Below are 24,015 nucleotides of genomic sequence, written 5' to 3' on the forward strand. Positions count from 1 at the left end.
TCGTCTGTGGGAGCCGACGTTTGAAGATTAACAATTTCCTCTGTGCGTTCTCCGCAAGAACAATGGGGGGGATGGGCATGGAAGGAGAAAATGAAGTGGCAATTGTGCAAGGAGGATTTTTTTTTTCTCAGGTTGTTAGTTGTCTGTCCCGTCCGTTGCACTTTTTGTTAGGAGTACTACGGGGCTGTTACATCTTAATCTCTTGTGTGGATTATATTGATTGGTGAAACTATAGAGCTTACACCATGCATGTAAAACTGCCACTATTTTGCGGGCAGCTTTGTAGACGTTATTCACTGACGTCACCCTTCCAGAGGGCACTAGCTTCGAAAAGGCGAAATCGCCCCAATGATGTACAGGTCCCTCCAAGTCTTAGTCAAGCCTAGTGTTTGTTTTTCGTTTTGTTTGTCTTTCTTATTCATTTTTCCTTCCCTTTCTTTCTTGGGAATAGCAAGCCGCCGTAGCGCAGGCTAACCTTTCCCACCTGTTTTTTATATAATAAACATAGTCCCCGCCCCCTCCCTCCAAGTTTGGTTCCGGTTTTCGTTCACTGCCCTATGCTATTTGGACCACTGTTAACGTTGAAAGCATGGAGATTACTTGGATTGTGGTACAAATAATATTCACACAGTACAGCATCTTTGAAACAGCAAATGTACGGTGAATGCGATGTGGGTGAAGGACTGTGTACAGTCAAAACCTGAGGACCTACACTATGGCGGCAAATCTCCTAGAGACGGTGGAGCCCTCCTGCGGAGGACGTCATAGGAATAAACCCTATAAGGGCATCGCAGCACAGCATAGGCGGTATGGAGTATCGAGACGTAGATGCTAGGGCAGTGCGCTTCCTTCACTGACATGCCAGAAAAAGATTGGTTGCCCCTTTGGGCATGGCGGTTATTTCTTTGTCACGTGGTCACGGTCGCGTGGTCCTATAAAGCTTCGGACGAACCTACACGGCGGTTAGCCCTATAAAGATATCGCCTCAAAACTTCAGAGGAAATACGACGGCAGAGGTGGCGATGGGACTGGAAAGATCAAAGAGTCAACGGTTCCAGCGTGTCAGAACCTTCGAAATATTTCTGTCGAATTACTGTTTCATTATGATCGGAAGACGTAACACGAGATCAGTTCCTTACTTCATTCCGGTTTAGTGAACTAACCCGTCAGGCCGCCGCCCATATTACAACTTCCTCACCTTTCCTATACCGTGAATCTTCCGAACTGCCCCCTATCCATCACTATCACGACCTCCTTTAAAAAGCACACGACCCGATACAAACATACAAAGAAATCCTTCCATGCGCGAAGAACCGGCGATTTCGCATTTTCCACCGTTTTGCTGGTGAAAGATATCGTACACGCTTTCTCCCGCTCCCCTTCCCTGCTGCTCTTTCGACCCGTTTCATACACCTCGTTCATTTTAGTTTCCTGGCCGACCTCGGCATAAAAGAAGTAGATTTCGCTCCAAGCACGCGCAGCCTTTCCAGGTTTAGAAGCTCCTTTCCCGCTCTTGGCTATAGTTGACAGGCAGGCGTTTCAACCCATCGATTTCCCATGTTTCACTTTTCGGGGAGAGTTATTTCTTTTCTACATCCTCGTTGTAGCGTGCACTGACTAATCTCCTTTATGGCCTGGCAGGCATTGATCGGTCACAGAGGTTGCGTTACCTGGGATCTTGAAAAGTCCTCGTGATTTAATTAGTGCCCGCCGGAAGAGAGGTTTGCTCCTGATAACAGGGCAAACTTTCCGGGACGCGTCAACATTAAAATTCATGCCTGACGTTCCCTCGCCGGTTTCGTCGGAACTTCTTAATTCTTGGAGAATTATAGCGCAGGCTTGTGTCGCTTTGTGCTGTGTGTTGTGTGTTGTAATTCTTGGTACGACTTGTGTTTTTCTTCTGCTCTCTACTTATTCAGTTATCTTTCGACGTGCAGCATGGATTGCGTACAAGATACGGCTAGGGTTCCGGGTTTTCGGATTTATCCGAAAAAATTCGAAAAAATCCGAAAAACGTACTCTGGTAAGATTTTAAGCAATTCGGATTAATCCGAAAAAACTCCGCTTGGCAGATGTTTTCCCTGGTAACCCAGTTATTGTTCTTGGCCAGGGAGCATTGTCCACCGTTGGGACGTCAGTGATGCTCAACAAGGCTGGCAGCCCTATTGAAAATTGGTTCCCGATGGGGTTACCACAAAGCCTGAGGTATTAAAGTATTATGAACATTTTAGGGTAAAAACATGGTTTCTTAGGGTATCCCCGGGACATCACCTAGCCATCAGCATCGGGCCATGCTCTGGCAGCGCCTCTCAGAGCTCGGGTGCACGGGCGTTTCCTTGGGAACACTCCTTGGCCCCGTGCAGCGAACTTGCCAGTGGACTGCCACAAAGGCGGTGCTCCGCTTACTGCGTGATTCGGGCCTCCTGGGCTCCCTGTGTTTTTTTTGCGGCGGGGGGGGGGGGGGGGGATAGCAAGCCGGCGTGCTGCCTGGCTGACCTCTCTCCTATTTCTTTCCCTTTTCTTCTTTCTTTCTGAAATAAATCCCCCAGAACATCTAAGGGTTAGTCTCGTGGTAGCCCTAGGGCGTCTTGGTAAACCCCAGGACCTCTTGGGGTAACTCTAGGAGTTGCTTGGGTTACCTCAGCAGAACCTCAGGATTTCTGGGGTAACGTCAAGATTTTCTAAGGTTACCTCAGACCTCTTTTACTACGGAATGTTGAGAAGTAAACATCAAGTCGGTGATAGATAGGACAAAAATTATTCATAGTCGATACACATGCTTTGATTACTGTGTATGCAAACGCTGATGTAGGGGGCACATTTCCTGTTGACTATCAGCGCCGGTATTTGCTGCTTTGTGGTCCACGTTATGAAACGATGCGCGTTATACACCGAGGAATACGGTAATAAGTTGCAACTTTGTGTCGGAAGCTATATTGTTCGTACAACAACTATACAACGGAGCAACAAGTAGACTACAAAAGGAGTACAGAAATGCCGCTTATATCCTCGCGTCACTAAAAGGTTACCTCGTCTGCAAGTCGATTAACGAACCCGGTTAATGAAGTCGATTAATCGGTTAACCTGCACGTTGCATCGACCCTCTATATGCACGTGTTCCCAGGTCCCTGCCTACTATGCCTATGGGCTCTTCCAACCTGCACAAAAGACTCTCCCTGAAAGACACTTGAGATCGAAGGAACTTACCGAAAGAGAGCAATTCTCTGACGTGAAACAGGCCCTTTCAGTTCAATTGTTGAAGTTCAAGTCCATTGTCCCGCTCCACGTCTGCGCCCTGCAATTGTCCCATGTATGCATTGTCAAGTTAATTACGTGCCGGGCTGCATTTCTGTGGAAGATGAGAGCATGCGGTCACTCTAATTGGGGAAGTGTCCCTAAAATGCACTCGGGAGATATGAGTAGGACTCGCTCTGGTGCACTTAGTATTAGAGGAGATCGAGGTCTGCTGTGCGCGTATCGGGGGGCTTATCTTCGCGTGTACCATCGCACTGAACGTGAGATTTGTGAAATTGCGCAGTATCCGTAGCCTTCGAACGGACGGCTCCTGCACTGCTTTAAGTTTCTTTATATAGCTTACTGCTTTCCATTCTGCTTTTTATTACATCCTGCTCCTTATGGTGAAATAAGTTGTGGAAGTAAGTCGCTGCATGCTAGACTGGAAGCAAGAAAAAAATGTATCGATTATTTAGTTATTTGCACCGCAAAAGGTATTAAAAGACTGGTATTACAAGGACGAGGAGCATGAAGGTGTTAATAAAAACTACGTGATTATTAGGTTTGATATAAAGCACGGATAAAAATACTTCGTTTAGGTAATGATGTGTTGGATATTACAGCGCTTGGGAAATGCTCGTGGTCGGTTTCTGTTGAGGAACTCAGGTAAGAAATTCCAATTAACAATGGCTGTCACAAAGAATCATGCTAAGAAAGACTCAGTTTGGTTTCGACTCGACTTGGTTCTTTGTAAACAGTGACGGGTATATTTTTATGTATATTTTTCGTAAAAACTATCTATACAGCGGGGAGACATGATAGCAGTGCACATAGGAGACGGACGAAGCAAAGATTACAGGACAGTTCGCTGCGTCCGTGTCCTATGTGCGCTGTTATCATGTCTTCCCAGTGTATGAACCTACTACCCCTCTACCGCACTGTACTATCTATACGGGTAAATTTTTATGTATTTTATTAAGTATCTATGCGGGTAAGTTTTTATGTATACTTTTCGTAAAAAGTATCTATATGGGTATAGTTTTATACGTATACCTTTTGTAAAAGTATCTATAGGGGTATATATTTATGTATACTTTTTGTAAAAAGTATATTTGGAACGCAGTATTTCGCTCGCGTCAACACGTGATCTGGTGACGTCACATAGCGCTAGCAAACTATTTTCCTTTTAAGAAATTTTAGGTACTCGTACTCAACCTATGAACAAAGGACATGGACTGCCGCAAGAAAGTTCATATAAACAAAGAAAAGAATGGTGCTTCATCGTTTTGAATTCTTTCAGAGGTCTTATTTTTTTTTTTTTTTTCAACTCTGCTTGTCGTTGACAAGCCATTTTCATTCTTTTTTCGCATTTCAAAACGGCGCTTTCTTACTCGTGTCTTCCAAACGCGTTTTCCAACGTTCACTGTATTGCGATTTTTCTTTTCTTTTTTTTTCTCGCAGCAAGTTCTCGTGTCAATCCTTTCAGAAAAGGCTAAACGATTTCAAATTCACGCATGATATTTATGTTTCCATTTCTACCCGATTCAAGACAAAAGAAAAATATACTCCGAAAATGGAGAAGCAATTCTCGAAAGCGCCGACGTTTGAACGTTGAGGAAGAGCACTTTCAATTTTTTTCTTGCTGCTGTGAGAGTAGTGAAAAAAAAAAAAAGTGGAGCGGATGAGCCAAAGAATTAAAGAACAAAGCACAGGGTTTGAGTCCTTGTAAGAGTGAAGAATCGATCGTTCTCATTCGTGTCGAATAAAATAGCCGCTCTCGTAGCAACCAATGTGCAATGATGAATATGGCGCGTGACATGTAGAGAAAAAAAAAAGAATCATGAGGAAAGGAAGATATAGCCTGAGGGAAAAGTCCGAACTTTGAAGGGATTACTCATGAGCGAGTGTAGAAAACTTGAGCAGTTGAGAAAGTACCACGATTCGTAGAATGATTAAGTATGGTAATAACGATTTTCTGCACGCTCGTGCAAGAGAAGGAAAAAAAAAAGATATCGAGGAGGCAGATCGAAATACTGGGCATCGATTATGTCGGAGGAAAGAAATATCGATGAAAAATGTACATTCATTACCAGTGCAAAAATTTCCATCCAGTCTTCAAGGTGATGATAGGGTTACGAGGAACTCTTACATATGCAGAGTTTCGCACTTGCAAGTTGCACCGACATGTACCTGTACATAAATAAACGACGTGCAGTGACAAACGACCGTTAGCATACAACGCTCACTCGTAGGGTGGTATAATTAAGTGAAGTCGATACGCCATACTGCTCAAGTGCAGCCGTCAACTCGGCTAGCATTCAAACCGAGGAAGCGACGCTCAGTGAAATGCAGGGTAGCTACCTATAAAAAAGGTTTGCTCAACATGGCTTCCATCTTGATTGTTTTCCCATAGGGATTTGGTGGTTTTTGGTTGTAACTTTGGATTGCGATGTTGAATCGGTTTTAAATTTGCAACGATGAAACATATCAATTAGGGTGCTACGCGGCCGCAGGAATTTTCCACCCCCATTGAGTAACTTATGAGTGCGGCGCGCCGGTGTGGGTAAACTTTAATAGGTAGCCACCCTGTATATTGTTGATAGTGGATCAAATGTTAGATAAGATTAGATACGAGATTAGTAAACCACGGGGAACCATGATGGTAAGTGCCGACGGGGGCCGAAGTATAATTTGTGGCTTTACATTGCGAGACAAGCGACGCCACAGTGATCGGCACTATGGATTAATTTTCCCCACCTGAGGGTTCTTTAAACTGCACGGAAATCTCAGCACAAGGCACACCGTGTTTACCGTCCTTCGTGGAAGACCGCGTGTCTGATCAACTTCAAATTTCGTTCAATATCACATCTACATCGAACTCCACATCTAACATCTTCATCTCTTTCTTTTACCATTCAACCGATCAATCAATCAATCGTTCAGTACATAGGGCAAGGTGGTCTATATTGAAGACATTGTACCATAAGTCATTAATTGAATCCCCAAACCTTTGAGAAACGATACACCAATTACTGTGGTGCTAAACCCGATATTTATTTCGTACGAGCCAAAAATGACAGGCTACATAGTTTCATTAACTTACCCCACCCTATGGCTAAGTTGAGGACATCAAAGAATTAATGCCGGGTTTAAATTTTTGTCTTTTGTTTGGGCCAGCCGAAAGGGTCAGCCACGATTAGTGCACATGGAAACACAGAGCAGTTACACAACATCATAACGGTGAGGTCATATTTTATTAGCCGAGGAGCAGAAATGAGCAAATTGGAAGTCAATGCTCGCCAAAGTTACGCATGGGACAAAAAAGGGCCCCTCTTACCTCGACCACATGTACAAAACAGCGTCTGACGTCTTTCTAAAAAGCCACGTACAGAACGTCAATTAGGCTGCGTTCCAATATCCCGGTTAGTCGACTGCCTAGCGGTCTAACCGGAAGTGCCGCCATGTTAAGTCTCGTTCCAAATCTCGCCAAGTCCGCTATTCAGTCGGCTACCGCCTAGTGCGCATCGATGCAGTCTAGTTATACGCCTGACCATCTGACAGCCGGGATGGAGACGCGCGTTGACGGTACCAGCGTGCCCGCTGTTTCTGCCGGCTTTAAATGTAAAGTTGCACATAGTGGTATGTTTTTTTAGAACTGCGTAGAGAGTTGCAACACATGTTTAGTTGTGAAGGTGACAGTTTATGCACGATGTCCTACAAACAACATTAGAGTCCTGCTGCACTTGCGCCGTACGCATTTCTTGCGTGAGCAACGAGGTGGCGCCACAGGCGCCTCGGCTAGGCAAGCCTGTTCCAATAGCGACAAGCAAATGGGTCTACTCAGCTGCCTAATCAGTCGGCTCCGCGGGCGCGAGGTATTGGAACGCAGCCTTACTTCAAAGCCCAGGCAACGACTGTGCTCACCCTGGTGTCACAGACGAGAAAAAGAATATTGATAAGAAAATGCCACGCAAAAAACCCAAACTGTCCTCAACTTTCAATTTGCCCCCGTCTTCAAGTAGCCCTACTTTACCCTATACGTCTCTAAGGCTACACTGCCATCGTCTCCTGACTGGCTGACTTAGCCTCCTCAACATTTCCTCTCTAACCTTCGCTTTTTCCATTGCACGTCTCAGCAACATGCACTTCAAGGCCAACGCACTGCAACGGTGCAATGCACTAAACAATTGGCACGTCAAAATGTCGAACAGGCGGACAATATGCGTTAATTAAGCGAAGAGAAGCGAAACGAGATAGGAAGCCAAGAATAAATGAGCCAGGAATAATGTCTCACCAATTCATTAGGTGAAATTGGAGCCGCCCAAGCAACGGATTGGTGGTTTCCATTTGACCGGGCACTCGCAAAAAGGAGAGAGAGAGAGAGAAAGAAAAATGTGCCAGCACAATGGGCGCCCTTGGAGTATGAGCGTGTTCCGTGAGTCTGTATGTTTCTGATGGAATTTGCTTCTTCCTTTTGCTTTAGCTGGTACAATAAGGGAGTATAATTTTTGTGTCTCATACAGTTTGTAGTTGGGCACGATCTTACTGTGCAAGATTCAGGATGACTTAACAACAACAATTTTTAGTACGTCCAACTCCAACAACAACAATTATATTTTGACGAGTAAACTTACTGTGTGTAGAAGAGTCTGATGCTGCATGGGTCTGTTGGTACATGTTAAAAGGTTATAACCAGCTTGTCGGCTTACGCGGTCAGCTTCCTCACGCGTGTGTTTACCTTCTGTACACGACCTTCACCTTTTCAGTTGGTTATTGTGGATTTTTTTTTCTTTTTCTTTTTTTTGTCGTTGCACGGCGCCCGTGTGTGGTTCTGCTCAGGCACGCTCTGTGTCATTAAACTTTGCTAGGCCAACGTGTTGTTTGTTCCTCTCCTTTCTCTTGTCTGCGTTTCATCCGCTGGTTTTAACCTTTTACTGTGTGTGTTGTTTACATTTAAGACGTCTTTGTGTTCTTGCTATCCCTATAACGTATCGTGCCCTTGTTATGTTGCCCGACCACATGCATTGTGTATATTTATATACTCGTCGAATTTCTACTCACGTATATCATTACGTGATCATTACGATAACCCCGCGGCGTATCATTGTAATTATCAATGACAGAAGAAAGTCTGGCTTCTGCCGTCTGCTATAGTGGTCGGGCAGATGATTTTCTATTTTTCTGTCTATGCTATCGCGCTTCCCTATAGCAGCTTCGCTGGTACTGTATCGGCAGTGATAAGTATAGTGCAGTATATTAATTATCATCATCATCATATTTATTTTGCGTGCCCAAGAACAGCTCGAGAGTCGAGCGCATGAAACAAAACAAAACAAAAATATTTATATACCTACACGTAGCGTTCCAGTCAAGCATAGAGGACATATACACACGAAAACATCTATTTGGGCTTGGTCTAATTGGTTGGTCTTTTGAGCGCCTTTGACGTCCCATACACACGAATCAGGCTCATACACGAATAAGTGAGATGACACACACACATAAAAAGAAGAAAACAACAAAGAAAGAGGATCTCAAAAGGCTCCAAATAAAACGATGGTCCAGCAAATATTGCAAAAAGTACACAAAGAAAAGTGGTACACAAAGGTAGGCTCATTGCAGTCTCACTTTGAAAATATTGAACTCCAGTCAACTGACGTTTTATTTTTCTCTCGGTTTATCCCTTTATATTTTTATTGCTTTATTTTCAATTCTGCCTCGTGCTCAAGCGCCCGGAATCACTTCTCAAATCATTTGCTGACAACGGGATCACTAATTCAAACTTGTTCCGCTTCTTAATCGATATTAGAAACAAATTTGAAGGATACTGCCTGATATGAAATTTGCGATTAGAAACTCATAAGTAACGCTGGTATCAATCCAATTCATTAACATAATAGACTGACATGACTTCAGCTCCCAGTGCCAACCAACTTTGAAGAAGCATATCGTGAGCTGGCTGCCTCTGCAGACAGACTTGTCTGCATTGATTTCCATTGACACGGGCAATGAAAGACACATTAGTGGCATAGCGACACTGCGGGAAGTACAAGGGACTGGTTCTCCATCATAGCCGACAACCGGAATCAGCGTCCGAATCTGGCGTACGTGATTTTCTGTTGCAGTCCGTACTCTGAATAACGAATGAAGCGAGGTACACTTCGAAACGAACAGTTGGCAGGTAATCGTTAGGAATGGAATAGACGGTATACGATTACCTGTGATCGATCTGGGACTGCATGAAAGACACGGTACTGTGCAGTGGTTCGTCTATTGTGTTGCTTGTACGGTAACGTGCATCAACGTGCATGTCCGATAATGAGTAACGAAAATCGATACTTTGTCGCACTCGACACCAATGAAATAGAAGAAGAGGGACACAACACTCGAGCTTCACAATGAGCGTGCATAATGTAAAAAGTCCCTCATTCATCATGTCATGCTCTCCTAACAGTGCTATCATTCTTATTATTAGAAATTGGTCACTTGTCTGCCAGCAATATTGAACGAGGTCCCGTACGTTGTGAACTTTCTTCAAGAAGTACAGCAGTTACAATACATAGATGCAATAACTTAACTTGTAACTTACTGTTACAAGTCATATGAGTGACATTATGTGGTGCCATGATCGTCTTCTCTTTGTACGTATGATTTTCGGTAAGATTAACAGGTTTAATATATGGTCGGTTGTTGCATGCGGTTATAAGACATGATGACAGCGCCGACAATTGTAAGGAATAAAATTATCGACGCCTTCCCGGAAATAAAACCCAACCTTCTTCTGCGCTGCAAAGCTGAATTGTTAATTGATATCAATTAATAATTTTTCAAATTGCTCGCCACTTCATTTCTTATAGCAGCCACGGTGGTGATGGTGGTTGTGGAACTGCTTGCCGTTCTCAGTCACGTTCAGACGGACAACGTCGCGACTATCGCGGGGGGGTGGGGAGTCGTACGTCCTGGGCCGACTTCAAGGGAACTGTGCCGAAATTGTTCTTAAAGCGTCTGAGAAAAACCCAGGGGAAACACCTAGACAGCACAGTCGGCCCTCGGATTCGAACCGGGATCACCTCCCAGTCTCGGTTAACGATTAACGTAGTTAATCTAACTAACTAACGCACAGTGCTGTGCAAATAGAGCGCGCGAAAGACAAAACGTCCGTTTATCCTTTCTTCATTAAGGAAAATTTATTCAACACATGAAACTTAGTGGAACTTCGATATTATGCAAGATGTTGGTGGCTATCTACAACATAGGATGTAATGTGTGATGAACACGTACAGTCTCGTCACAAACAGGTGGGAGACGCTTAGGGCGCGGGAGCACCAGTGATGGTCACACATTCACTGCGCACCAAGACTGAAGGACGGTGCCGCCGTTTGCGCTGGAATTGTCGCACACCCAAGGCGAGAAGTCCGTGCTGCAATACTTTTGTGAACAACACACGCACGGTACGAACCGGGAAGAAGATAGGTGTTGTCGTTTGACGCCGGGCCTCAGCAACGCAACGCGCTGACCACAAAATCGAGGCGCCGCACGCAGTCAACCAAGATTTGCGTTGGTTAAACCGCACAGGGCAAGAAACGTGTGGACCGCCTGCGGTACGTTCCAAAACACACGAGCAGTGTCGCGCTCGTACAGGACATGCTGGTTAGTCTCCAGGTGCACACAATAGGGGTAGGCTCGTACAGGACATGCTGGTTGGTCTCCAGGTGCACACAGTAAGGGTAGGCTCGTACAGGACATGCTGGTTATCTTCCAGGTGCACACAGTAGGGGCAGGCTCGTACAGGACATGCTGGTTAGTCTCCAAGTGCACACAGTAGGGGCAGGCTCGTACAGGACATGCTAGTAGAGTCTCCAGGTGCACACAGTAGGGGCAGGTGCTTGTCGTTGTTATGTTTCACGAGTGGAGATCGCGCGTATAGGCTGAAATTCCCCATGTAAAAGTCTACATGACGTCTCGTGGACGTCCAGGAAGACAGGCGCATAAGCCTGATCACGATATATGTTCGGCGCTTGCTCCACACGCCTTCTGATACCGTCACATGTTGTGGCGGTACTCTGTAGCACCTGTTGGGCCTTGGAGGATGCTAGCTGGTGTAAAAGCAATTGCTGTATTTGGAATAGAGCGGTAGCTTCTGGCGGTATACGACGGTGAGATAGTGACGCTACACTCGTGACCCGTGACGTTATACCGAAGGAAAGAAAGCGCGCTTCGCAACACGCGGGACTCACGCGCCTGCTGCGCGTTCGAACAGCCGCATGAAAATGCAGTGGCACAAGTGCCGCCTGTGTGCTAATTAGCGCGAGAAATCTCGTAGAAAAGCATCCATCCAGTACGTGAACAACACTTTAGAGGAAGTGTCCTCGAAGCTTAGAAGACTGCGCAGGGTTGTACTTAGGGCGATACCGCAGTTCATTAAACCAAAGTCTGGTAAATTAATACGACCAACAGACTCAGCCAAGGATAACAGGGAACGCGCTATAAGTCCTCTTCGTTTCCTTGAAAAGAAGGAGTCCTGTCTCGCGGGACAGGTTCTAATTGAGTGGATGTCCTTTCTTAACCACTAGTGTAAGGTAAGACTGTACACTGTATAGAGGACAAGCCTAAATTATCCAGTTTGCCAACTCCCCGCATTATACTGCAGCACACTCTTGTTAAAGCGAGATCCTTTCCTCAACGATGAAGTCCTGTTGCGTCCCGTGGGTAATTAAATGATTATGCATACGGGAGATCACACGTCGCAATTAAGGATGTTGCTCAGCGCTCGTCTAACTATATAAAGGATGCTCGCCTACGCGCCTGGATGAGGGAGGAATATTCGCGGTAGTACAACCACATAACTGGGAACACCGGGATGAGTTGTTTGCAAGTCCGCGGTGAACAAAAAATGTGTGACAAAGAAAGTAAGTGAGGTAATGAAGAACTGGGTTTTCATAAGCGACTTTTTCTCCACACCAGTAAGTGAAATGAAGCTGTTTGCAGCCCCATTTGGTTTTACTTCATCAATCAATATACCAGCGGCATCATGGCAGAGCGGGTTAAGGGATCCCGCTTGTTGGTGGTAGCCAAGTTCGTGCCGAATACTGGGAGGTGGGAGGTTCGAGTCCTACCACCGGCTGTCCTATCTCAGGTTTTCCCTGGGTTTTCCGACGAATGCCGGCACCGTTCCCCCTGAAGTCAGCCCAAGATGCGTACTAACTGCCCCTCCTTCCTGCTGTTCTCTCTCCATCTGTCCACATCTGCACGCCGAACATTGCCACACTTGCTTCGCGGCGCTAACTTTCCATTAAATGTGTTATTCATTGTTACACATTAAGTGATATCTCTCTCTATTTTTAGAGAAGTGTTTGTGGTCACAAGGTGTAGAAGCCAACTGTGACTTCGTGAAATTATTTCCTGTCTCGCCTCTTCATCCTATATTATCCCGTAGGCGTCTCTATGGAAGTAACGATAGAATAATCCGTCTTTCGCCACAGCATACTGCGCCGAGCTGTATCTGCTGCAAATGTAATATAGTAACCCAAGAATTCCGAGGGTTTACTTATTTTATTCCACGGATAGGAGGTCGAGTGCTCGTGTCCGTATATAACACGAAGCGCGCGCCTGCGATAAGGAAGGGTCATTAAAATTTCATTAGGGTAGCAGAGGTAAAGATAAACTCAGAAGAGATCTCGCTAGCTTTGAAGTAGATTTTCCTTTGAGCGCCGCGAAACATCTTTGCTCTCTTTTCTCTCTCTCTCTCTCTCTCTCTCACTCGCGTTCTTTCTTCCCATAGTTCTTTCGCAATGTTCAGTCATAGTGTTACCGAGCCGACGCGTGTGGAATGCACGGTGTGGTTAAAATGTACCTTAACGTAAATATATAGCTGTTCAGACGCGTTTCGGACGTCTGTTATCACAATTTTAAGTAACGATTCATGCTAGGCTCTGTAATGTTTACCAACGTATCTGAGCCGTACTCATTCATCGGATAAATTTAATCTTGATTACGGACATGGCTACTTAATAAGAGATGAAACCGGATGTTGAGTGTTTCTATATTCCTATTTAGTGACAGAACCATGGTTTTTCTTTTCTTTTTTTTTAAGTATTTTTTTGGAACACGCACAGCGATTCGATTAAGACGTCATCATACAACGGTACTGCTGACGTTGCCCTTGCGTCCGTGACGTAGGATGTGTGTCACGGTAATTCACATTCTTCCTCAGATAGTGACGCGTACACTCGTGACCCGTGACGTGATAACGAAGGAAAGAGAGCGCGCTTCGCAGCACGCAGGGCTCACGCGCCTGCTGTGCGCCCCTATACATATTCTACGGATGCTCGTAACTCCCGAGTGGAAGCCGACGTTATTTAGTAATCAAATATTCTCTTTCTCCATATTCTATGCTCGTATTTCCTGAGTGGAATAAAACGGTACGTATAGTAATCAAATATTCCATCATTCTTGTTGTCTTCCAGTGACCTCTTCCGTCTGATTGTCTTCCACTGGTGACTCCCAGTCTTAGAAGACGCGTCTTTCGCAGTCACGTGCGACCTAACTTCGTAACATCTAGCCACGTCTTGCAGCTCATGCAAATGATCGCTGCGTTGCTGCTTAGCACGGCTTTTGTTCGCGGTGAGTTCAGCCACACACAGGTCCGTCTGGCGCCGAGCTATAGAGACATTAAGAATCCTATTCTTACAAATGCAACTGGGTACGACAAAAAGCTGTAACACAGCTTAAGTGGCTCTTCTATTCATTAAATTGCTTTTATGCAGGGGTACGCGCTTTTCAATGCGCCAGAAAGGGCGGGGCAGACAACGAAGGCGAGAGGGCAGAGCAAAAGAGCATCTATATGGAGTCTGCGTCTGCCTTGTAACAAAGCACTCCTTTTAATAAATTAGTTTTTGGCGCTGCAGAATTCGACACCCGTTTCTGGAAGCATTCGTAATGGAATCGGAGGAGCAAAATAGCGGGGCCCCCTTTTCAATCTGTCGAGACATTTCAAAGGAACAATGGATGTAGTAGACCGGAAGTACGTTCTCAGCTTCCAATCCTCCTTCCGGAGGAATTTTGGTAATTCCTTTTTTTTTTTTCCTCTCTCTCTTACGTTGGATGGAGGTTAAGCGCTACACATTTTGTGTCTTCGAAGAAATCGCATGCCGTGGCTTGTGTCGTGGGACAGGATTCTGTAATTGCAGCGCAAAAATGGACGGACATAGAAGAAAAATGTGGAGCTAATAGTTTCGCAGAAATGTGAATCCTGCTAACTGCTCAGCGACCAGTTTGGATTGAAAGAGAAATGAAGGAGAAAAAAAATGGAATCCGAAGAGACCAGAAAAAAGCAAAGAAAAGAAAAAAAAAGGTGGGATTACGAGATTGCGAATCTATAAGGGTGTGTAAAACTTAAAGGACGAAACGCGTGGGACGTTTTTTCAGCGTCAAAAAACGTCGCGCGCACGCCGGCCTTGTGCGCGCGGCGAAAAAACGTCCGCGAGGCGACCACCCGAAACGCATGAGACGCGTACAGAGCGAGTGAGGCGCACCAATGTTCCCATGTTCGTCGACCACAAACGTTTGTTGGAATGTGTGGATGTTGTTTTCTACCTCTTCTGCGTTCATCCGTTCCAGATGTCGTTGAAATGCAGAAGAAGAAAATTAGTGTGGTGGAGGTTGTCCAAAAAAATTCGTTACTCATTCGCAACTTTGTCTGACACGTACGCGGCGGCCATCGCTCTGTCCATTTCCCGGAAAACGCACCCGCGACGCGCGCGAATATCTGTATAGTTTGCTGATCTCAGCGTATACTCTCCGCGCGCGTTGGGAAACTAGTTTTTCCTAGAGTCACTAAATAAGCTTCGCTTCAGTGTATCGACACTGAGTTCCAAGAGCGAGCATGCGCCATCTTGTTTCCGCGGCTCGGTAGCCACACGCACGCTCACTTCAGAGGGCACTATAGCGCACGATGTCATCTACCGCGCGCGGGTTAAATGTTCCTTTCTTTTGAAAGCAGCTCATCAACGTTGACGGCTTGACGGCCTTGAGCTCAATTTGACATCCTCGGGACGCTCTGGTGGGCAATACATGGATTATCCCACAACAATCATTGCACGCTTCTCTCGGTTGTGCCTCATATGCACCAAATGCTCATAACCTCCAAACGCTCAAAACCTCCAAACGCTCATATGCACCGAAAAAAAGTTGGTGGTTGTGAGCGTTTGGTGGAAATGAGCAGGAGGGGAGAAGCTGCTCATAAGCACCAAACGTCCAGAACATCCGAATGCTCATATGGACCGAAAGGCGGGCGACCACAAAGGCCGGGTCTTCTTCTCCTGCATTTGGAACAAGGCCATAGGGTGAGAAAGGTGGAATGAATAGCGACTACCAAGGCCACTCAATGTGTCAGTTTGAAGTTTATGTAACAGTTTGGTCCTGCTTGTCTGTAGCCAGAACGAATAGCGCCTTCTCGATTATGAATTTCAATTTGAGCTTTATTTTCATAGACATGGAGGCAGCCTAGGACAAAAGACTTGATTCTAGCTCGAAAAGCACTCGGCCTCCTATTTTCATCTTTTATGTTCTTCGGAGCTTCTCCTTCCTTTTCTTTTGAGCAAGCCTTCGGAGCTAGCATACCAAAACCGAAATCTGTTTTCTCTAAAACGTCATTCGCTAAAACGTGCCCTTGAGCCTCTAAAACGGTATTCGCTAAAACGAGACTCTTTTTCCCTAAAACGTAACTGCGCGAGAGAGCTGCGCAGTAGCTTCAACTTCCTTAACACCTGGATTTTCCGAAGATTTGCCTAACGAGTGTCGGCACAGTTCCCCCTGAAGTCGGCCCAGGACGCATACTAACCCGCTGTCCCCCAACTCCTTCATGCTGTCCTCTCTCCATCTGTCCACGTCTGTACGTCGCTCATAGGCACAGTTGCTTCGCGGCGCTAACACAGAACTAAAAAAAATTAGTATTACTACACCTCTTCTTTACTTACTGTTCTGAAACAAATACACTTTACTCAGCCTATATGTCCTAGTCTTCCGCGTCAGCTCAACATTTTATGCACCAACGCGCCACTCGAGACATGTATGGAAACACATAGTGTATGGGGCCGGTTGGTACATATCCTTTGGCCAGGCGACAAAAGAAGGAACGAGACAGCGTCGACGCAACGCAACGATGTAGGGAAACACGAAAAATTCGAAATCTTTCAAAGTGCTGCCGAACACAGAAGCCGGCGTAGCTAGCTTTCCCTCGGTACAGGTGCAACAAAAATGTAAAATACCAGGTTGAAAGATGGGAAGTTTCAGCTGATGAAACAGAATTATAACGCAGTATTGACTGGGGAAGAAGGTGAATAAGATGACAGTTTGCAAAACGGCTTGTTCTGTCTATTCTGTCCACTAATGATTTTTCTTCAACATTACTTCTGTATAAATGCATTCGGCGATGTCGTAATGATAGAATTCACGACGTGGCTTTACGTCACGAGAGACCTCATGGGCACCGCAACTCTGCTTGGCTCGTGGATGGATTCATTTGGCCACCAGAGGGCAGAGGGTGCGCTGAAATCTCGGCACTTGGCACACGGGTTCAATGCCCATCGCAGGGGACGACGTGCTGGAGTTATTTGTATATGATTATGCCATCATTACCTTCACTTCACTATCAAAACTTCATAATCGATAGGGAAGGCAACGGACGCAGTCGACTTGACTTGGCTTGGTCAGATGTGACGTTTTGTTAGTTGGAACTTATGTATTTGCATTCTTGGTGAACCCAACCTTTCAAAAACGTCCCTGTATGCGTATTTTCTTTTAGTTATGGGGGGGGGGGAATATGTTTATTAAGAAAAAGAAAGGAAAGGTCAGCCAGACGAGGGTCGGCTTGCTATTCCAAACAAAAAGGGAAGGGGAAGGAAAGAAAAGTAAGAAAAGAAAAGGGGAAGAAAGAAGGAGAAAAGGGGAAGAAAAGAAAAATAAGAAAAGAAACGGGAAGAAAAGGAGAAGAAGAAAGAAAAAGAAGAGAAGAAAAGGAAAAGAAGAAAGAGAAAGAAGTATGTTATGAAGTTTAGTTATGGGGTATACCCCAAACTTATGGAGTAGGTATTATTGGATTTATCAGGCTAATATGGAACCAGTTCTTCTGTTCTTATAATACGGATGGAAAACTGGCTGTATTTGAGGACCTTGTTCGTGAAAGTACGACGAAATAATTTCTAAGCTCGTCTCACAGGTTTTTCCTCACAGCTGTAAAATCGCACTTGCGAAGGATTCCAATTACACGGAAGACGCCAACGTCGTTTAAAAAAAAAACGAGAAAAAAAACACAATTAGACAAACCTGTAGCAACACAAAAATTAACCTTCAACTCTCGAGTTATTTCCACCAAAAACACGCAGAGCTTCCCACTTTCTACGTAATTGCAATCTTTTGCACACTTTAAGCTGACTCTCAGCACATTGCTTACACTCAGTTCGAGTGTTCAAAAAGAAAAGTTGTCCTTAAAGGAAGCTTTCCCTTAACACAAGAATGGGTTGCGGTCTCACAGCCGTTAAATTGCGAAATAATTGTTAGAACAAAATATATTGAAATAACACGTACATTGCCTACCCATCTCAAACTGGTGCGTTTCTGGCGGACAAAGTGAAGCAGCGCTGCTCATGACAAGTAGGACTCGACGTTGTGGAAAATGGTACTCGGACCTGGAAGTTAAAGGGTGAAAAATCAGTTCATTTTCAGAAGTGGGTAAAATGCGAAGGGTGCGGGACGTCAAAATTCCTCTTAGACAGAATCCATCTTTCGAGTAAAATGTGTTCAAACATAATATCGCTGGAGCATGTTAAACCAAGCAAGCTATAGCTGGTCTATAAATAGAAAACGGGGTTTCCCTGAGTGTGAGGAACAAGACGGCAACATAACCAATGCCTTTTTCGTGTTAAACCTGCCGATACAGACTTTGTAATTCACCATTCTATAGACATTGTAGTTTTCGATATCGATATTTCATCTGTGTGGCAGAAAACTGCTTTGCGCCTTGACACATCTCTTTAGCTAAAGACAGATGCCGCCAAAAATCAGCTGGCCAGTTTCTGAGGGCACGCCTCGAAAACGTCTTTCTCAAAAGTTTCCACTGAATTTCATGGACGGCATCCAGTGATTTTGAACCACGGCTTTACTTTCCCACCAGAAGATTATATTTGATGAGCCTGACTCTCTCACGCTGACATGAACACATTTCGTTTAGCTTGAGGAAACGCGACACGCACACATCACAAGGCTCAGAACAAGCCGTAAGGTGTATGTGGCGATAGACGAATACAAGTCTTTTATAGAGAGGATATCTTAAAGAATGTGGAATGAGTGATGGACTCACACTGTTTGGAATGCTAGTAATGGCTACGGCTTCCTCGCTAACTTACTACGTCTCTTCTTGCTTGAACGTCCTCCTTATCACGATACGAGCGCGGCCCGTTAAATGTGCCGATAAACGAAGATAACTGGGCAGCGCGTTGAAACGCTTGTCAGCTACGAACGCAGTCGACTTACCAGGTGCGGGACTGCCTTCACCGGATCTCGTTGTGTGTACGTGTTCAAATATAGCGTTATCAAGCCAAGTAAATGTGGACGTTTCCCTTGTTTAGTTATAATCAAGATTTTCAGGATGCAATTTTCTGCTCCGCAGCACAATGTACTGGAAGCTGACTGAAGTCAATTGTTGTACCTGACAACTTAAACGACCACAGCATCACGACACGCCTGTCATTTCGAGTTTCGTCTGTACTTTGACCAGAATGCATTGCGCGTCGGGCAACAATAAATTACACGCATTGCTTTGTGGCAGCATGTGGCCAGACAGCTCGCGTGATTAGTCTGCTACTGCACGCTGGCATAACGAGCCGCCAGCACGAATTCTCAGCCCCAGTTTTCCCGAACAAGCACATATGTTGCACTTCCGTGCCACAGGTCGTTCTCGTATTATTTTGTTATTCCTCCGGGGTGCCTTCGATCTTTTTGTTCCATCTCCGACGAGCCGATCTTGGATGCGCTCGCATCAACAACAACGGGCTGATGCCGTCAGTGCACGCGGGAGCGGGGACTCTTTGCTGACACGCATTGGTCACTGTGCGCCTAATGTGTTTAATCTTATAAGTTATAATGTACAACAGGTTCGTTAAAGGAGCAGCGAAATCCGCCGCCGTTCTCCTGGAGAACGTGCCCCCAAGCTGTTTATTTTAACCTCCTCTTTTTCTTCACCGGTTCCCTTCCTCTTCAACCTCTACAAATCTGAGTAGATTTAACATCGGACCATTCGTTATTTCGTACGACCGGATAAATCTACGGGGGACAGCTTCCACACAAAGCCGTATTTTGCGAGACAAGTGGAGAAAAAACCGCGAAGACTGCTAGCATAAGAGAGTTTAAGAATAGGAGACCCTGGCGATGAAACTCTCTAACCATCATCAAACAAAGCTGTTGTTGTTGTTGCTATTTAGAATAGAAGATCAAGCGCTTGAGGTCCACAAAGAAATGGCCCATCCACCCACTGCACATGTCGGGAACCCAGACGGCACTGTGCGTTTTGTGTGTACACGCTACTTTTCTTTCTTTTTTTTAAACAGCGTTGTGCAAAAAAAAAAAAAAAAAAATGCGCCGGTAATCTGTGTGAGCGTATCGTCTGCAAGCGGCCGAACATTACCAACAAACACGAAAGGTTTTCCCTTACAATACCAACTACTTTTCTCACTAACGACGCAATATGTGTGCAAAATGCGTTTTTTTTTTTTTTTCTGGTTCCTTCACCCTTTCTCTTTCGTAAGTCCTGGGGCCCGATCTTCAACTTGTCGTTATCCCATAACGCGCGTTAGATGCATCACTTCGAACCTCGCCACGAGCTCTCGCACTGGCGCAGCATCTTTGGAGCGCGCGAACTTCAAAATATAACGATAACAATCGCTACGTGAAAGTTAAAGATCGGGGTCCTCATTTTGAGCCGTAGCGGTGCCGCAAGCGAGAAACGCAAGCGCACGGCTTTGCATTATGAAAACCCAAGCCGCGTGCTCGCGCAGAGGCCGCTGCGTGTATTATAGCGCCTCCCGTTTTGGGCTCCCTTCTCACACGCACCCTATTATAAAACAATCTTTTTTTTTAATTATGTGTTAGCGCTGCGAAGCAACTGTGGCAATGAGCTGCGTCCACTGTGCAGATGTGGACAGATGGAGAGAGGACAGCGGGAAGGAGTGGGGGACAGGCGGGTTAGTATGCGTCCTGCGCCGACTATCAAACAATCTATATGTATACTCTACTACAGATAAACTCTTAGTTTAATTACTATATAGGCATACGTCAGTCCTGTTGACATTCACATCGACCTCATATGAACATATTTCGAGCTACATAAAATGTGAATGTGCTTAAAAAGAGTCATCTGTACTTTAAAGCTTTGAGACAGCAATAGCACGCTGCCTTGGCACTTCCTATGCGACGCGGTCAGAGCACGATTTCCATGCGCGCCTTGTTTACTTCGCGTTAGCGTACTTCAGGGCGCTTCATGATTTCGTTACAAAGAACCCACCCCTATTGCTTTCGGCTTCGCAAAGGCATTGAAGCTAAGCGCGCCATCTATAGCATCAAAAATTCAGTGGCGATTTAGCGGTAATGCGAGAGAAATTCGTTTGCATTAACCGCCTTTTCCCGTCTATACTTGACTTCCGGGCATCCAGTTCCGGTTGTCCACTTCCCGTCTATAGTTCACTTCCGGTATCCACATCCGGTCCAACTCGACTTCCGGTCTAACCTGACTTCCAGTTGTCCACCTCCGGCCTACACTTGACTTCCGGTTCGACATTTTCAATTACTATATGTAAATCCGTTTAATTAACCTTTTATTAGCCTCAATTACCTTCGATTACCCTTTAATTACCGAAGGTAACCGCAGGTTATCTGTGGTAATCTTGAATTTCATGCAATTCCCTTTTATGATGTTTACGTGCTTTAATTACTCTCAATTTTTCTTTAATTGACGTTAATTACCTTTCATTACTTTTAATGACCTCGGGTTACCTGCGCTTACCTTTGGTAATCTTTAATTTGATTTAACCTTTCTCTTAATTACATATATCTTACAATAATTACCTGTAAACTCAAGTTTCTTGCTTTAATTACCGTTAATTATATCTACTTAACTTCAATTACCCTTACCCCTTACTCTTACTTACATTCAACTACTTCAGTTTCATATCATTTACCTCCACTTACATTTACCCTCTTATATCCCCTTTACATGTCCACTTATACCTCTGCCTCGGTGAGGCTTCACCATCTCATGCAGGGACACACGCACACATCCATACCAGTACGTACATACAGCCTTTTCCACCGTGACATTCCTCATGCTAACGCATTAATATGTCAGTGCTGGCATAATTAACACGATACAAAGCCGACGCAAAGTTCGTAATGGCGGCTTGTTGGATGCTTCCCTTTTAATGGACGGATTTAACCGTCGGATAGTGGTATCCGTGGAGACTGCATTTATGAAAAGCCTCCTGCGTTGCACCGTCATGCAGTTGCATGATGTTCGAAGAAGTTTGGTTCGCGTCAATGATTCAGTTACGAACCTTGTAAGAGATTGGTCTGGTAGAGGAACATGAAACGATTTGAAGGTTCTGAGGTGGAAGTCATGACGGCTAGTATAGGAGTATAAGTAGTAGTAATGGAGGCAATGTGGGAGTATTGCAGAGGAGGCGGAGTGATCGGGAGTATACAGCAATTAATAAACTCCAACGTATCAACGAATGAAACAGACACGCAAAGTGTGGTTGACACGAATGGAACCATTAATTACATATATGCAATCAATGCAATACAATTCATTTGCGACGCCTAAGCTGAAAGAGAGCGTTGCGCCTCACCAGATACGCGCCGATGGAGCAAAAAAAAAATAAGTAAATAAATAAAGTGTGACATACCTTTTGTGTCTGAGAAGGGAGAACTGGCAACAAACATTTCACAGACTCGGGCGCACCTTTTCCACTGCCTCCCATTGCGTTCCAGAGTGCGCTCGAACGTCTGGCCCGATCGAATCATCAGTGGCTCTGTTGAAGGTTTTTGCTTCTTTCAATAAAGTGTGGCTCGATCCTTATTAAATGACTACACGAAAGGCACGTTAAATGAAGGGCTATCTGATTAGTCTCTGGAAAATATGGTGCAAGAGGGGACCGAAGGAACGTCTGAAAGGTTAAGAAAAATAAGGGCCTTGAAAAATATGAGGAAAGAAGCAGGGAACGATAGAACGTAAGAAAGGTTAAGGAAAATAAAGGTTTTAAGGAACGTTAGATTTTGAAATTCTACTACAGTGGCCTCGACCTTTTGCTGTCGTACATTGTGTAAAAGGGCGACAATTATTATTATTATTATTATTATTTTTGATTGCATGATGCAGTAGTCAACCTCTTGCCAGATCTCAATGCCTACTTTTATTCTTTTAGGGCGGGGTAACAAAACGTGACCATCCTGCACCCTGACATAGCTCCCGACGGCGATTGCTTTCAACGTGTCAGTCGCGATGCATTTCTTCAAGATCTTTCATCCAGTTATGTAATATAGAGTGGGAAGTTTCGAAAACAAAATCGCTTGGCAAGACAGCGATCTTCATGGCCGTGTCCAACTACTATAGCAACTTAAAGCGACACAGAAGTCACATTTAACACCCTGTTTTCTTTCTGTAAAACTGTTAAGTAGGCCAGTAAAAAGCACTATGGTTGGACTAGAAATTCACCCCACAGAATCATAATTATCGCAGAAATTCAATCTAAAGTACGTCGCAAAAGCGACTGTGCGCAACGGTGGTGGGGAGCAGTACCAGTTTGTGACCCTGGGCTGACGACACACCGTCCTCGCTCGCTGATTGGTTCAGAGAAATATCGTCCGCTAATCAGCTGTGCAGGGCTCTGAAGAAGCATTGCACACAGGGAGACTCCGACGGGACAATGAAATCCGACTCCGTGCGCACGATTACCCTTTCAATAGACTTTCTTTTTACAATGGCTTATGCGCATGCGTATGACCTTGAGGCGTCGGAGAGAGTTATTTTCGTCTTCACTATAGATGGAGCAATATGGGGACGACAGAAGTGGGGACCAGTGGGGAGACCGCACGCACGAGCGCGTCGATCCCACTCCGGACCGGTTCTGGTCCTTTGTGCTACCCACGTGGATCTGTTTTCACGCGCGCCGAGGATAGTTCGCAGGAGAGCCGCTAGGGTACGACGCGTTTGTGAAAAAGGTCCGTCCCTAATCCCCCCTCCCCAAGGGAACAGGTTTACAGACTACAAAAGGAGAAAGCCCTCACACACACAAAAAAAGTAAAAAGGCATGCGCTGACCTCGACTGACCGCGCTGACGTTTTGCCGTCATCGGTCGTCCTTCTCCTCCTCGTTACGCCCCGCGGGGCGCGTCGACAGCGAACAAGCGCGGCTGTGTTTGTGTACGTTTTTCCTGAAAAAAAAAGAAAAAAATGCATGAATCAAAATATTTGGTGCTGTTCGGCAAATTGACGCATATACTTTCATGAGATGTCTTAAATTGAAAATATTTTGAGTGGCCTTCTGTACTGCGTTGTGTGAGTGCAAAACCTTTGAGAAGCTGGCAGACCGTTCCTTTGAATAAATATATAGCCCCCCCCCCCCCCCTGTGGGAAGCTCCTGTGGGAAGCTACGTACAATGCTCATAGTTTTGGCATATAATGACAATTAGCTGCATCCGTGTGCACGTTACTTACGCGATCAATAACGTTAAT

General features: G+C 45.1%; 1 protein-coding gene across 6 annotated transcripts in view; it reads right to left on the reverse strand.

Annotated features, from left to right (window-relative positions):
• Positions 1 to 23,713, reverse strand: part of LOC135368464 (cell adhesion molecule Dscam1-like) — a 183,204-nt gene extending 159,491 nt beyond the window's left edge. For 2 of the 6 annotated variants that reach the window (XR_010414783.1, XM_064601753.1), the window contains exons 1-2: positions 23,602 to 23,713; positions 17,821 to 17,921 (exon numbers count right to left, since the gene is read on the reverse strand). Coding sequence is in view for 3 of the 6 variants with exons in the window: in XM_064601753.1 (XP_064457823.1) it covers positions 17,821 to 17,921; positions 23,602 to 23,633 (133 nt within the window). In the remaining 3 variants the exon portion in view is untranslated. Of the gene's footprint in view, positions 1 to 3,207; positions 3,262 to 17,820; positions 17,922 to 18,592; positions 18,682 to 23,601 lie in introns of those variants that run through there. The other 4 variants (XM_064601754.1, XM_064601756.1, XM_064601757.1 and 1 more) reach the window with 4 other exon arrangements.
• Between the last annotated feature and the right edge of the window lie 302 nt (positions 23,714 to 24,015).

This window comes from Ornithodoros turicata, chromosome 9, assembly GCF_037126465.1.
Source record: "Ornithodoros turicata isolate Travis chromosome 9, ASM3712646v1, whole genome shotgun sequence".
NCBI classification, from domain to species: domain Eukaryota; kingdom Metazoa; phylum Arthropoda; class Arachnida; order Ixodida; family Argasidae; genus Ornithodoros; species Ornithodoros turicata.